Source organism: Phalacrocorax aristotelis, chromosome 1, assembly GCF_949628215.1.
Source record: "Phalacrocorax aristotelis chromosome 1, bGulAri2.1, whole genome shotgun sequence".
NCBI classification, from domain to species: Eukaryota; Metazoa; Chordata; class Aves; order Suliformes; family Phalacrocoracidae; genus Phalacrocorax; species Phalacrocorax aristotelis.
In genome coordinates, this window is record NC_134276.1 from 205,702,670 (window position 1) to 205,714,739 (window position 12,070).

General features: G+C 37.1%; 1 protein-coding gene across 6 annotated transcripts in view; it reads right to left on the reverse strand.

Moving 5' to 3' along the window:
* MAGI2 (membrane associated guanylate kinase, WW and PDZ domain containing 2) overlaps positions 1-12,070 on the reverse strand; it is a 762,823-nt gene that overhangs the window by 84,996 nt on the left and 665,757 nt on the right. For all 6 annotated transcript variants that reach the window (XM_075081471.1, XM_075081469.1, XM_075081468.1 and 3 more), the window contains 2 exons: positions 7,462-7,493; positions 2,364-2,553 (listed from right to left, as the gene is read on the reverse strand). In XM_075081471.1, coding sequence (XP_074937572.1) covers positions 2,364-2,553; positions 7,462-7,493 — 222 coding nt within the window. The remainder of the gene's footprint in view (positions 1-2,363; positions 2,554-7,461; positions 7,494-12,070) is intronic.

Consider the following 12,070-nt stretch of genomic DNA (forward strand, 5'->3'; position numbering starts at 1 on the left):
TCTTCCCCTGTTGTAGCATATGCTCCTGCACACATAACATTATATCAGTAAAAGACTGGAGTTCATGTTGGTGAAGGAAGTCTGCAGAAAACTTGTAGAAGACATCCATGAATAAAAATGAATAATTTCATTCTTTGGTGTAATGTGTCATCTTTTGGGGTGTAAGCCAATCTTTGTAGCTGACATCAGATCTAGATTCCCACAGCTTTATGAAGGGCAAACATGGGTTGAGCCTATTTGCTTTAATTAAACTTTAGGGTAACTCTGTAAATATAGAGCTCTTCATATTGGAGATCAAGATGAAAGAAGATGCTGTATAACTATGTATGCCATATATACATATGGCGTGCAGAATTTTTTCTTAGTTGTCTTACAAAGATATTTGTTTCAATGCAGAAAGCTGTAATCTGTGCTTTTCCACTCTTGGCTTGAAGATGGTTTTAACTCTGCTGAATGGAAAGTGGAGATTTTTGCTAAAACACTTCAGCTCTAGAAACTACCCATATGGGAATCCATTGCTTGCAAAGGGTTTTCCTTTCCTTAAAGAAGTATATTAAGTCAAGAGTGTTTTCAGTAGAAAAGCTCGGTTCTAGTGCTGAACTAGATAAAACCCTTGTTAAATATGGAGTTGTTTCTTTTCCTTTTAATTTCTCTTTATAGTCCCAAAACCCAGCACTTTGGGGAATAGCATTTTAGCTTTGGCAAATCTTTTTATTTATTTGTCACTCGAGACCTTAGTGCACGAGGGAAAGAGAAAGATGTCTGAAAATTATTTCCAAAACTTGCTCCAAGCTAGTCCTACTTCTTTAAAACTTTTTGGCCTCCTCCACACTGATCTATACTTCAGAGAGTTTTAAATTTTCAAAAATTATAGTTTCTGTTTGTACACTGTCTTGACTACCCTGTCCAATCGAGAATAACATCTGGAGCAGAGTTTGTAAATACACTGGAAAACTTAGTTCCTACACCTAATAGTTTATAATTGAAGATCAAATACTTTTTGTAAGAAGGTCTAAAGTAAGTTGTTAAATCCATGTTTAGGGGGAATAAGATACTTGGTATTGCTGAAAAAAGCTAACGATTTATTTAAGTACTTAGATTTAAACTTGCAATTTTAATTTCAGGCACCTATTCAATAAACAAAAATATCCAAACAAACCCCTCCAAAAAAAGGTCTGGACTATGGGAAGTGAGTTTCATGGTGACAATCCCTACTGAAAGATGTTCCACTAAATGAACTGAGGAACCTGAGATGCAATTTAAAGTCTAAATTAGAGTTAATTTACAGCTGATGTAAAATGAACCCTGGTGTTCCTCCAGCTTATTCATCCTGCTGGAGGCTGGAAATACCAAAGCCAAACAGGAGATGCTGATGCTGTAACTAAAGTATAAGGGCCAAGGCAAGTAAAAGCAGCACCAGCCCAGTGTTTGGGACAATAATGCATTTCCTTCAGGCTACCCCTTCGCATGCTGGAGAAATCTGTACATTCCAGATCATGGATTATGATAGTATAGGTTTATCTCTACGTCTCTAGGCCCAAGTAGTATTAATGCTGCAGTGTAATATTTTATGTGTAATTTATAAAGTAATTTTATCTATAGGCTCATTATAAAATGAATTGAAAGGTGGCATGTGCAAGTAATAACTCCATGAAGGAGGTTTCAGTAAAAAAATAATCTATTTTGAAGATTTGATCTTAATAAGCACAAAAGCTCTGAACAATTTAAAATATTTTTAGCTAAAATATTCTTTATGACAAGTAGTAAATAAGTTTTTACTTTTATTGTGAAAAATATATGGTATATCTCCTAAAAACATGAGAAATAAAATCAAGATGGGTCAGTACTGTTTTGTATTGATCTTCAAACAGTACTTAGTGCTATGGGTTTGTTTCTAACTGCCAAGGACAATGTGAAAACTTGTCAAAGTAATTTTAATAAAAACAGATAAATTTGAAACTTCTTTAATAAACTTCACTTTAAAGTGAAAGTATGTGAAACATTTTTTATTGATAAATTCACATCTTCCTATTGGTTAACTATGAATAAAAATAGCACAGCAAAATGTTGTGGCATGTATACTGTTCTTCACTAAGGTATTGACAGTTAAAATGAGCAGAGAAAAAAATGTAAGGGAAAAAACCTTTGAAAGTTAAATTTCAGAATCAAGGCAAGATCTAGGAAAATACCTAAAAGTGTGGAATTTTTTGAATAATTTATAATTTCCTCTATTAACTGGGATTATAATTTCTTTCTTTAAATTACAAAAGATAATTACAGAAAATTATGTCAGCACTGACACATTCATAGGCAAAAGCTTAAAATATTAAATGGTCAGCAGGGTGAACAGGGCTTTCACTTACGCCTACTTTCATAAATAGCTCTTGATTTCTCATACAGCTCGTATGGGTCAGGTTTTCGTGGATCAAAGGCCTCTGTTGAATCGGGAAATGAACTCCTGTGAAGAGTGGGTGGATAGGGAATATTCTGTGGCATAGCTGGGGCAGACAGGCTTGTTTGAGGGCTGCCTTGATTCTCCCATCGTTCCATCATCTGGAATAAAAACACAGAGAATAAAGATGAAGTTCTGCAAAAACTGTGACTTCCACAATGAGACAGTGATTTCAGTTGAAGGTGTGTTTTGTAAAATTAGCAAATCCGTTTGCTGCCTTTTGAGATGAAAGGTGTGTGTTGTGCTGTTTATAAAATGACTTGGTTAAATTTACTTGTTAATTTGTTGCTTGTGGGAAGAAGTGGTTTTTCTCAGATAATATGATCCCGTGTGGATTTGGGCTCAGTGTTAACCCTGAAGCATGTTGAGTGCCTCTCATAGAATGCGCTGAGCTATTGGAAGTTATTCTGCTCAAGGTGGAATCTGTGGGTCTGTGAAGATACAATTATCAGATTCATCAAAACACATAACCGAAAGTAACGCTTAACAAAGAAGTGGCCAGACTGGGTAGCAACTGCATCATCTTAATACTGTATCTTTTGAGAATGCATGAAAATAGCTAGTTGCCCAGGGAGAAATATATTACTGTAACTGTGAGCAGAATTTACAGCTTCAATTGAAGAAAAAGAAAAAAAAACAAAGGGAAAATTGTTTCAGCCGGTATTTGAGCATCTAGTGATAGTCGAACATTCAGTGATAAAATACAGAACATGGTGAAAGAAATGCAGGCACTAGTCTGATAGAGTCTTTTTCATTTCTTACTGTTTCTTTCTTATATCAAAAATTACATTAGTGTCATCCAACCAAACTCCGATGCGCTGGATAAGCTTTTCAACTCTTCCAGACCATTTACAGGAAAGAACTACACAGCAGTGTATCGTCTATGCATGAAAGCCACCTCAGTCCATGCTGTCTCCAAGACTGCCCTTAGTGGTCTCAGAAGTACATCAGGCAGAAAGGAGATAATACAATAAACTGTGCAAAAGACTCAGGGATCTGCCTTTTTCTTTTTGAAGGAGTTGGCTACTAATTAAATTGCATTAACAAATATATTTGAAGAGGCTAAGTTAAACAAAACACAAAGTTTACTCCAGGAAATGAATATTTTGCTTTTCCTGTGACTCCTCCTGAAGCAAAGGGTGCTAAAGCCTCCAGAACAGTGTGCTTTAGCACATAACCCAACAGTCAGTTAATTACACAAAAAATGACTCCTGGAAACAAACCGAACTGTAATTAAATACCGCTGACTGCTAGTGTTGTATCGGCAGTACCTTATCAAAGATGATTGCAGGTTTACAGCAAGTTTGCTCTACAAATCCTGTGATTGTCATTTGCCTTTAGTTCATCAGTTTCAGAAGGTGTTTGGCTCAGCAGGTAGGCTTTGCTCTCTATTCTGATGATTAACAGCATCAGGCTTTTCCACACCAACTATGTGTGGACTACAGATGTTTTGGAGTCCTCCTGGTGAACATGCTGAGTAACTATCACTCTGCACATCCCAGGTGATCTGACAGTCTTAGCTTCATACTTCAAAATAAACAGAATATGGATATTGGTTATTTTAAGTTGTTGAGGACCTCAATCTTTATACCGAATAGTATTATAATTCAAGCTGTGCTTCTGTCAGTGTTTCAGCAGTAAGTAAGGCTGGTTCATTCGGAACAATGGAGAAAAGAAAGATCTGGGTACCTCAGTCAATCATAGAATGACTCTCATGCACTAGAATATGTTGGGTATGATATTTGAGTTGAGAAAGGGCACTATAAGTGCTATGAAGTGCTAATGATGAAGTTATGGAATACTGTATTCAATATTTGCCAGTGTTGTTCAAGAAAAACATTTCTTTTGGGTCAGATGCAAAAGACGGCAACTAGGATGTGACATAAGAGGGCACTGGCACTATAGGTATGTAGAACCTGTGCAATACAGTGACATATGGAGGTACCCAAGTTGTTATCGAAATAGCCTAGGTACAGGAAAGTAACTAGGGTACCATCAGGTACCCTTTATACCAAGATAAAGTTATCCTCTGTGTTGGGTAAATTAGGCTATGTGACAAGTCACATGAATGTCACAGTAATACTTCTGATAGTTCTTCTGGCTCTAAAGGTATTACCTTGGGTGTATATAAACATATACACATCATTGTATTATGGAAGTGTAAATTCAAAGGTCTCCAGAAATAAACCTGATTGTGACCCCTATGTCTAAATAGGAAAGGAGAACTGGGCTCAGTACAAGTTCCTTGTGATCGAGGAAAATAATGGAGAATTATATTTAGGTTTTACCTTCAGCAGAGAATCTAAAAAGAAATACACGTCAGTGAAACCAAACTAACTATCTTATCGCTATGAAGCAGAAAGACCTGTGGGACCTTGTCTATCTAGAAGCGAAAGTTTCCTAATTTCCTGGACAGTGCCAGAGAAATAGAACATGTACCTCTTTCAAAATGTGAAACTGAATAAAATTAAAATGTTTAAAGAAGGTTTTAAAAAGAGAAAGGAAAAGATAATTATTTTTGATGAGCAAACCTCCCCCTGGAGGAAGAACAGGAAACTGGAGATCAATTGGCAAAACCTTACTGGGTCCTACAGGTCTAATTCTTGCTTGCCAGATAGCTCTGAATCATCAAGTGTGAAGTTAAAAACCGAGCAAAACATTTTACTTGAGGGTAATACTGCTAACATAAATAGTTACATAAACAGATAAACACAAGGGGGATTGTATCTCCCAAACCTATATCAATTAGATAAAAAGTCACATAGTGTTTTGCAATGTGAGTTATCATAACGCTACCTCACAGATGAAGGTACTATTGGAAATGAGTAAGCATGGTACTGAGTGCAGGGCATCAGATCTAAGTCAGGGTGATGGTGTGGAGACATTGCTCAAGTTCAATTTGCGCTAATCAAAAGGTATTACATATGGTATATATGATATATGGACTATATACATAGAAACCACAGGAAATTTCTGTCAGCCCAGGTTACTCTGGGATGTTCAACACACTGAGGTGCAGTGCACACCATCCCTGAGCCTCTGCTTCAGGGAGAGGAGCTTGTCTCTTTTCCTCTTCCAGCCAGTGGCCTGTGGTCCCCTTTTTGCTGTGAAGAATGGTGGGTGCTCCTCCCCTGTGTGGCCAGAGAGGTAAAGGGGCAGCAGTAGTCACTCAAGAAGAAAAGAAACCTGGTTTTGGGCCAGCTACAGTTTTTCTTTCCTGCTACACACCTACTGGGCTGTGCTGTGCTGTTGGGAAGGCTTTCCCCCAGCGCTGGCCTTATTGCTTCATGCTGTCTGCAGGCACTCAGTGCTTCATGGACACTTGGTTTCAATTGTATCTTCACATCTTGGGCACTATAAATTTATGTCTGATTATTTCTGTAGTTAAAGTGGTGACAAACAGGGGAATGCACACTACCTTAACCTGGAAATCATTTGTAAACTCTCTTTCTGAGACTACCCCAAAACAGACTAGCTGTGAACGGTTAGCCTGCATGCAGGTACAGTATCTGCATGCAACGGTGTTAATACTACTCTATGAGCCCTTATTTCCTCAGACTGAAATCAGACATTTCAGATGCATGAAAAACAGCATCATTCATGTTGTTTCTCTAGATTCTGATTATTGGCAAGTGCTACTTGAGTATGAACTACTCTACCATTTATATAACAAAACTGTGCAATCATCAACAGCATGCTGATAATTATACATTTGATATGTACGTAAAAAGGGTGAGCACTGACAGTGTGAGGTCTTTGAATGTGGATGTTTAACAAGTTTCCAGTTCCCTATTTCACCACTTTTTACCTGCGATTAAAAGTTGAATGTCCCAGTCAGACAGGAACCTTAAACTGGTGAGAACAAGCTAGCTCTTAACAATCAGATTTATTTTGTCCTGCTACTTAGATGAATAAACAAACTCGTGCAATACTTATTCCAATGTATTACATCCAATCTCTAGCCTTTTACATCAAAACACCACAAGGTGAAGCAGTCTGATAGAGTTGCATCAGCTGAATTATTAATTTCTATTTGTACTTGAAAGGCTACAAAAATTATTTGGTATGCATTAAACTTGCCATGATCCAATATGAGAGGATGTGAACTTGTCCAGATTCAACATACACCCACCCCCCTCTGCCGCCTCTAAATAAGAAAGCTATAAATCCTTTAAAGATATTGTTATTGTTATTCCTAGTGTTCTTAGAAGCCTTCAGGCAGAGTCAGGGCTCTTTTTAACTCTACACACCTCTGATGAGAGATAAACACTACTTTAAGGTCTTTACAATCTCAATAAAAAAGTCAAATTAAAAAATAAATCAAAACAAGCCAGACAACCAAAAATAGTAGCCTATGATTTCTTTCTACACTGTGAATGTTGTCACAATTTAAAAAAATGATATAATGTGGGGTCAACAGAATACATATAGTCATTGTTTAGAGTCTTACAGTAGAAAAGGTCTTCATAACTTGGGATTTAATGTCATAATCATAGAAACACAGAAATGTTGGTTAGAAGGCACCTCAGTATATTATCTATTTCAAGCTCTCACTTCAAGCATGACTATTTCCAGCTCTAGATCTACTAATGCAAGAAAGAATAATAAACACTTTAAGAATGTTAAGCTCAAGCCACTTGTAAACTAGAAAAAATGCATGTTGTCCATTTCAAAGGGACACTAGAAGGCCAACTAGACTGGCCTCATTGCTGGGCCTTCTGCTGCCTTCTCCTCCTCATTTTTGAGCCACTGCATTTCTGTTTCTTGACACCCGTCTTAACATTGAGATGTTCCTTTCTGCAGACCACTGTTGGCAGAGTCCAAGTCAACAGATCTGCAGAGCTTATTAGTGAGGCCACCCTTCATGCTGTCCCACCTAGAGTTGGTGCACTGCTGAGAGGTGTCTCATGAACTGGGTACAGGAGGATTAGATGAAAGTCTACAGAAATTTGCTTTGAATGACGGTCATCTTATGAACTCAATGTGTATATTTTTGAAAGGGAACTTACAGGCTTTGGAGTTTTCCATGGAGAAAAGAAACCTGAAATAAACAAAAAATAACGTTAGCAGATTTTTCCGATGCATAGAGTGGAGGTTAAATGGCGTCTATGCTCCCGGTCTTATTCAGGTCTGCAGATAATATTGATAGATATGAAAATTCTCTACACACAAGGGGTGAAAACACAAATCACGGGGGATAATTTCTAAGAAGAATATATGCAAATATATATATATATGCATATATATATATATATGCAAGTGGAGCTATTGAGATCATTGCCGTACTTTACAAACAGCATGGGGTTAGGTTGAAATTAAAAGAACTAAACAAAAGGACTTCCAAATGTCTTGGTGGACATTGGATAAGACACCAAATGACCTGGTATTGATGTGTCAAATGCAGTCGCACCTTTAAGAAGAAGCAATTCAGAACATCCCATCAACAAAACCTAATAATACAAGAGATTTTTTTAGAACAAAAAAAACACCACTGTTTCATCAGTCTAGATAAGGTAGCCAGGTCTTGGGAGGGTAGCTTGTTTTGTTACCATCCTGTTTTTTTTGTCATAGTTAGCAAGTGGTCAGACATGACTACCTCTTCAACAACTAGTTATCTCCTCTTCCTTGGTTATTGACTGACTGATAACTTGCTTTAGTGACTGTCAGGAATTTCAACTGTTGTAGCTTACAAATGTTTAAAACGCCAGATATATCCTTTTCGTAAAAGGAAATAATTTGAAACACTAATTGTAAATGCTGTTCTTATTTTATGCAGCACAATGTTAAAAAAACTTACAAAACGTTAAACAAAAAGAAGCATTCTAAAGGATATTAGGTCACATTTTTTAAAATAACAGCTTTTAGCATAGCTTTCATTAAAAAAATTATTCTCAGTTTAATAGCAGGTAAAAAAAATTCTGTGGACCTTCCTAAGTAAGATTAAAAGTTAATAACAAAGAGTTCATTTGCTTTATCAGAAATAGAAATGGGGCTGAAACTGAGACATCTAATAGGAAGGCTGCTGTTTCATTCAAAAACTGAATTAAGCTGTAAGAGTAGTACCGACTTTGTTACTTCTTTTTCTAAGGTGAGTCTAGAAAAAAAATTAAAATAATAAAACATTAGGGCAAGTATCTTTCTTCAGTTAAATCACAACAGGAATTATATTTGTACGCAGTATTTAAGGTTCCTAGAATTCTGCAATAATGAGGTAATTTTTTCTGCCATGATATCTAATCCATTTATACTGAAAAAAAACTTTTAGTGAAAAAGCACTTGAGCTGTTTGCAGAGAAACACTGGCTGTTTTGTAATGCTGATGTATAAGGTGATAGTGCTTTTAAACAAAAAATATATTGGGAAAAGTAATCCTGGAAAGATTTATGTTTACTGACTACAGAGTGTGGATAAAACTGCTATATTAACAAGTAGACAGATTTCTTTCCATCTGCAAATTCAAGCTGGGATAACAGGCATTCTGTATAGATCTGGCTTGTACATCATCTTCAGTGTTAAAGATTCTGTAGTAGAAACTTATTTAATAACTACTTGGATAGAAGATGGCTACCTTTCTGTTACCTGCTATTGCTCTGTACACCTAATAAGAGTGAAAGTTAAAAAGCATATTTCCCTTCAGAGCTAAATATAAGAATTGAAACTTGCAAGAAGCTTTGCTGAAAGGTATCTCAAATCAACCTACTACCCTGATCTGGTGTTTGGAAAGTATCGGTAGAGGTAACACTCCCTCCCCATTGGTACTGGTGCACCTCCCATAACTTATTGCCAGCAAAAATTACTCCAGGTCAAAGTGAAAGGTCATTTTTTCCTGTTTATTCACTGTCTCCATCTAAAAATATGTTTTGCTCGTAAATGAGCACCACACAGTCGCTCGCCCACTCCCCTCAGTGGGATGGGGGAGAAATTGGAAGGGCGAAAGTAAAAAGAATTCTTGTGGGTTGACATAAGAACAGTTTAATAATTGAAATAAAATAAAATAGTAGTAATAATTATAAAAGAATATACAAAACAAGTGATGCCTGACTCAGTTGCTCACCACCTGGAAGCTGATGTCCAGCCAGTCCCCGAATAACAGCCCCCTGGCCAGTTTTACCTTAGTTTATATATACTGAGCATGATGCCATGTGGTATGGAATACCCCATTGGCCAGTTTGGGTCACCTGTCCTGGCTGTGCCCCCTCCCAGCCTCTTGTGCATCTCCAGCCTTCTCAGTCAGAAAAGCATGAGAAGCTGAAGAGTCCTTGACTTAGTGTAAGCACTGCTTAGCAACCACTAAAACATCAGTGTGTTATCAACATTATTGTCGTACTAAATGCAAAACACAGCACTATACCAGCTACTAGGAAGAAAACTAACTCTATCCCAGCTGAAACCAGGACACCATATATGTACAAAAGCATGTTAGAAGCTCAAATCTTTAAACGTAACAAACATTGGAACTAATATTAAAACCATTCTTCAGATTTAAATTAGACCAAGACCTATTCCCCACCAGAGACAATGGGACCCCACCTGAATGACAGCCACTGGCAGACTGGCATTGATTCAGTACTGATTTAGAGGCAAGACTGAAATTTGTTCTCCAAAGAGTGCAACTTTCAACTTCTGTTGTGTATTATTACAGTACTAATACTGCTTAACCTTCTAATCAACTCACATCTAGCTAGGCACACATACTGGATAAGCTCTTATAACCTCCTTATCCCACTCCCAGATTTCCACTTCTCCCTCCCCAAACTCCCAAACCCCTACTGTCCAGCTTGTGATGTCTTCTATAAAAACCTGAGTAGCTGAGAATATTATATACCTACATATACATATAAGCACCCCTCACCCCCACATTCACATACACTTTTAAAATTTGAAGTAATAAAAGCCAACTTAGATCCACCTAAAAATACTTCATGCAGCCTATTCTTCCCATGAGTGGCTTTCTGCTCACCCATATGCCTGACAACCATCCCTTCTCATAATAGCTTCACCAAATAAGTTGCGGCTCACTTTCTGGAGAGTCCCGTATCCTGCTGTTCATTTTACGTAAGTCTTTATTAACACTCCTTGTGAAAGCAGCAGTACACGTCTGAGTTCATTTTGGAAAGGAGAGTGGGGTTACTGGCTTCTGTCAAAGAGCAACCACCACCACTCGGCTAGATGCTAGCGGGAAAATACTATGATCAACATGTAATGTAATATAATATAACGTCTAGGCATGTGAGGATAAAACACATAACCTCATGTACTCTCCAAAGTTAGTTTTGAGAATACAGTGATTTATTTTTCAATGTCAACCACTTGAACTGTAACAAGGTACAGCAGCTGGTGGCCAACACCTTTATCAAAATTTTAATTTTTTAATTTTAAATAAATAAGCTGAGGTACAGTAACAACCATATGCTTTTTAAAAATCAGAATTACATTTTCTCCTAAAGCAGTGTAGAAAAATTATTTTTGACATTGCTTTTTAAATTACATTTACCACCTTCCAAAATGAGCCTTCTTGGAAATCAGAGCTGTGAAGGCTTCTATGTTGTAACTTCACTAAAAAATACCAGTAACAGAAAAGAGGTTTTGGATTCAAATGTATTTGGGGGGAAATTTTTTTTTTCTTTTTACAGATCAAGGCAAATTCCAGCTTCAGCTTACTGAACTTCAGTTCTCCTTTTTGACAAAGATATTCTATAACAAAAGACAAACCAATCTCACTCATTGTATCTATTCCTTCTTATACACAAATTTCAGTACACTTTTGTCAAAAAATATGCTTACAGATTTGACAGGCTTTACACTTCAGCCAGTATTTATTGTTGGAAAGTTTAGTTTTCTAAAAGCAGCTTATCAGACAGGACTTAGAGCATTCGCAAGACAGAGTCCTGATTTGTTGCTTTTTCTTTTTTTTTCAGTAAAAATCCTGAATTTGGCATATTCTGTAATGTCAGTAATACAAAACCAGCCTTTGGTTATTAGTCTGCTGCCATGTGGATGCTTTTTGCTACATTTCTATCTCCATTATTGTCCCTATTTTATATTGATTTCTGGAAAAGTTCTTTAAGACCTGTAAAACCACAAGTAACTACGTAGGTATTGCTAAACCACAAGACCTTTAATGATATTCACCTCTGTGGCAGACGTGTGTGTATAATTAAACCAAAGCCCAGGAGCTGTTTGATTTTTGCAGTAGTAGCGCTGCAGGGAGGAACTCAATGGCATCAAAGATAAAGCCTTTTAATCGAAAGCAATGTTCAGGGAACGTCAACTTCCCTGCATATCACTTGTCACAGTGATGATACAGCAAGTGTTTTGGCCATTAGCTTTCACTGGGCTTCTTGGGGTTTTTTGTGCTATAAAAGCCTTGTTTCATATGGCTTCCTGAGCAAAGCTGTCCCAAGTACTTCACAGAGCTTTCTCATGAAGATGCTTGGAAGTCAATGAACAGATGGCTGATGAGCACTCCCAGAGCATTAACTGACTCCATGGGCATCTTATCAACATCCATGTGACAACACTTCAGCAAAAGTTTTCCTTTCTAGAAAAGTTTCTGTATAAATTTACTGTAAAAGTAGATTTTTTCCCCCTGTGTTTTTCTTTTCTTTTACTGGGATCC